A 3,049-nucleotide genomic window follows, 5' to 3' on the forward strand; every position below is an offset into this window, starting at 1 on the left:
ACTCTTTCAGTGTAGATGTTCTTCCTAATATCCAATCTAAACCTCCCCTGCCACAACTTCAGGCCTTTTCCTCTGGTCCTGTCCTTATTTACTTGGGTCACTCAAAATCCCTCTCCACATCTTTCCATCCTAGGAGAACACAAAGTTGACAGGGAAGAGGAAGGTTGGTCAAAACTCTTTTCCTTTTGTAAGGATATTAATTTTGGAAGTAGTTTATGATGGCAGCTGCCCTGGTGCAGAGTACCTTGACTTCAAAGTCCCTTTAACGTTTTTCATACTGTAAGGGACAGTGTTCCTCTATCACCCACTCATACAGCACAAGTATAGCCTTCCTTATAAATAATCTTCTCTGAAAAGAGGTAAGAGAAAAGTTGTTAGGACTAAATGATCACATTGTTTCCTCAAGGCATTGTATTTTATAAATAAAAGGTAAGCATTTTGTCATTCTGCTGGTTGGTGTTCTGTAGGTATCCTGTAGCCGGCTGGATCTCTCTGCCTGTGATGAAGATGATAAGGTAGGTAAATGTGGCAACAAATGGTGCACATTCTTAAATGTTTCCCCCTCTTGAAAGTGAGATGCATTTGAGAACTGAAAAAAGTAGGAGAGCAGTAGTTTTGATGATGTGTTTATGCAATATGTCTTCAAAGTGCAGCACTAATTATGTATTCATTTGAATTAAGCCTTCTTATCCTTCCCTGCTTTTCATATTTAAATTATAGAAATCGATATTTAATAAGGGGGATATTCTAGTAAAACTTAATTCACTGAAAAGCTAATTAGCTTCTAAATAATCCATTTGACTGAGGCAGAAAATTGTGTTCAGTCAGTAACTTGACATTCCTTCAGTTTGTTTTTTTTTTAAAAAAAAAACACAACACCCTGCCTTTAAGTTCACTTATTAATTTTTCCATGTCTGCCTGTATCAGCATGCATATTTATGTGTTTTTGTCTCCTAGGGTTGGACTGAAAGTCACCTAGATATATCTGACTGTTCTTCCAGTTATCAAGATGTATCATGCTATGGTACTTTACCTAGAGAGTCGCCTCGCAAGAGCAAAGATGGCAGTGGTGAGACTTTATATATGTAATGACAATGTTTGTGTTTTTTTTAAAATTACTGTGTTAAACTGAAAATTAAATTCTCAGTGCTCCTTGTTTTCTGCTAAATGCAGTATTCAGCTTCTGGCTTCAGCAGCTTAAAACATAGTCTGGATGTAGGGGAGAAAGGGAGAAATGCATGAAGACAGACCGGAAGGATGGGAAACTGAAAGTGTCCAAAAAACCAAGAGTAGGGCAGAAGAACAAGTTAAATGGGAATGAAAACAGAGAAGAAAGAAAAAAACCCAAGCAAAACAACAAAAAGGAGCTACTGTTATTTTATGATTTCCATTATATTATTTTTTTTTAAGTGGGAAGAGTCCTTTTCTGGGATCTTTTAATGATTTGGGTATTTGGTCTGCTGTGTCAGTGTGTCACAGGTGCCTTTTTTCTTTAGGTCAAATTGTAACATGCTCTCCTTGATCAGGCAATACAGGTAGAGATACTGCTGCAATTAAGTGGGTCTGAGTTGCTTCCTTGCCTGTCATTTCCTTTTTGATCATCCAGGTCATTCAGGATTGCTGGCTTGGTTCCAGGGCAGGAGTGCAGTGTGGGCAGAGGTCTGGTGAGACACAGGAAACAGTTCCAGGAGATGAAGAGGAGAAACACTGGAGCCTCAGAATGGAGGGGGCCAATACTGCTTTTCTCTGCTTTCATTCTGTTTCCAAACTTCTCAAAGAGGCTCCATTTCTCCTCACTGAGCTCTGTGTTATCTCATGCTTGGGCCAGTGGTTGGATATAGAAATTCTGACATTTTTCTGTAGCCAGCAACTCGCCAAGTGCGTGGCGTAACCTTCAGTTATTTTGAATTCTGCTTTTGCCGTCAAGATATGAAGAACTGAAATACAACATTCTTGCTCTTTTACCCAGGTGTTGTAGCAGAGAATTCCCATGCTGTAATGGCCAGCCCTTTCAAAGCATTTTCTCCCCAGCCACCAAAGTTTTTCAAGCCCTTAATGCCAGTGAAAGAGGAACATAAAAGGAAGACCCCACTTGAAAGCCGACCTCTGCTCAGTCAAGAGGTAATCTTAGAAAACCATCTGTATTTTTTAAAGGAGATGGAGTGATTTTGTGTACTTTTCAAATCACAGCATGCATGTGTTGCCATGGCTTTTTTTAATTCTCTGGCAAAATTAATCGAGCAGTCTTTTATATGTGGTGGGGTTTTGGCATTTGGTTTTTACTTGAAACACTGGGGGTTTTATTTTTCACTTCTTGGTAAATATTTTCCTTTACTGGGTACTTCTGTTTTATTTTAAAGTAACAGTAACCTGCAATTATTATTTTATTTTTCTCCAGTAAGATGTTGGTGTGTTTTTTGATAGATAAACTGCAATTCTGTGAAACAGTGTTCTAGGGTGGTTATAATTCTGACTTTGATTCATCTGTCTAAAGCTCTGTTGGGAGGAGTGCATGAGTGTCTCTGCCTATTAACTTGAATTTTCATGTACACACGGCCAGCATGGGTGTTTCCTCCTACCTTAATGTCTTTTAACTTGCACACATCGAGCGCTGAGGTCGGAGCTGTGGTTTGTGTGATGTGTTGTGTGTCTTAACCTTTGCAGAGCATGCCTCCATCTCGGGTGCATTGTGCTGGCTGTGTTGTGCCTTCAGGAAGTAATGCCAGCAGCATGCCTGTAGAAAACAATAGCATACGTGAGGAAAAGATTGTAAGTTCTTGTACCAGTTTCTGCTGTGAGGCCTGGTGGTGGGCTTAGGGCCATTTGGTGGAGGGCTTGAGGCGCTTGTGCTACTGCCGCAGGAAAAAATGGTGTCATGTGGGTATAATCCCTTGTGATTGATTGCAACTAATGGTTATAATGAGCAGTTGCTTGCCTGGCTTGCAGACTCAATTGGGGGTTTTTTGCATTTTGTTTTGTGGTTGGTCTGGTTTTTTTTTTTGTTTTAAGGTGGGTTTTTAAAAATATTTGTATGTATTTTTGTTCTGTG

At 39.7% G+C, this 3,049-nt stretch overlaps 1 protein-coding gene across 1 annotated transcript in view; it reads left to right on the forward strand.

The window, feature by feature from the left end:
- Positions 1 to 2,769, forward strand: part of LOC104392861 (kinesin-like protein KIF13A) — a gene marked incomplete at its 3' end in the record, with an annotated part of 104,900 nt that extends 102,131 nt beyond the window's left edge. The window contains exons 34-37 of the mRNA XM_010002296.1: positions 468 to 515; positions 958 to 1,069; positions 1,970 to 2,121; positions 2,665 to 2,769. Of these exons, the coding sequence (XP_010000598.1) occupies positions 468 to 515; positions 958 to 1,069; positions 1,970 to 2,121; positions 2,665 to 2,769 (417 nt within the window). The remainder of the gene's footprint in view (positions 1 to 467; positions 516 to 957; positions 1,070 to 1,969; positions 2,122 to 2,664) is intronic.
- Between the last annotated feature and the right edge of the window lie 280 nt (positions 2,770 to 3,049).

This window comes from Chaetura pelagica, unplaced genomic scaffold, assembly GCF_000747805.2.
Source record: "Chaetura pelagica isolate M959 unplaced genomic scaffold, ChaPel_1.0 scaffold1047, whole genome shotgun sequence".
Classification (NCBI taxonomy): Eukaryota; Metazoa; Chordata; class Aves; order Apodiformes; family Apodidae; genus Chaetura; species Chaetura pelagica.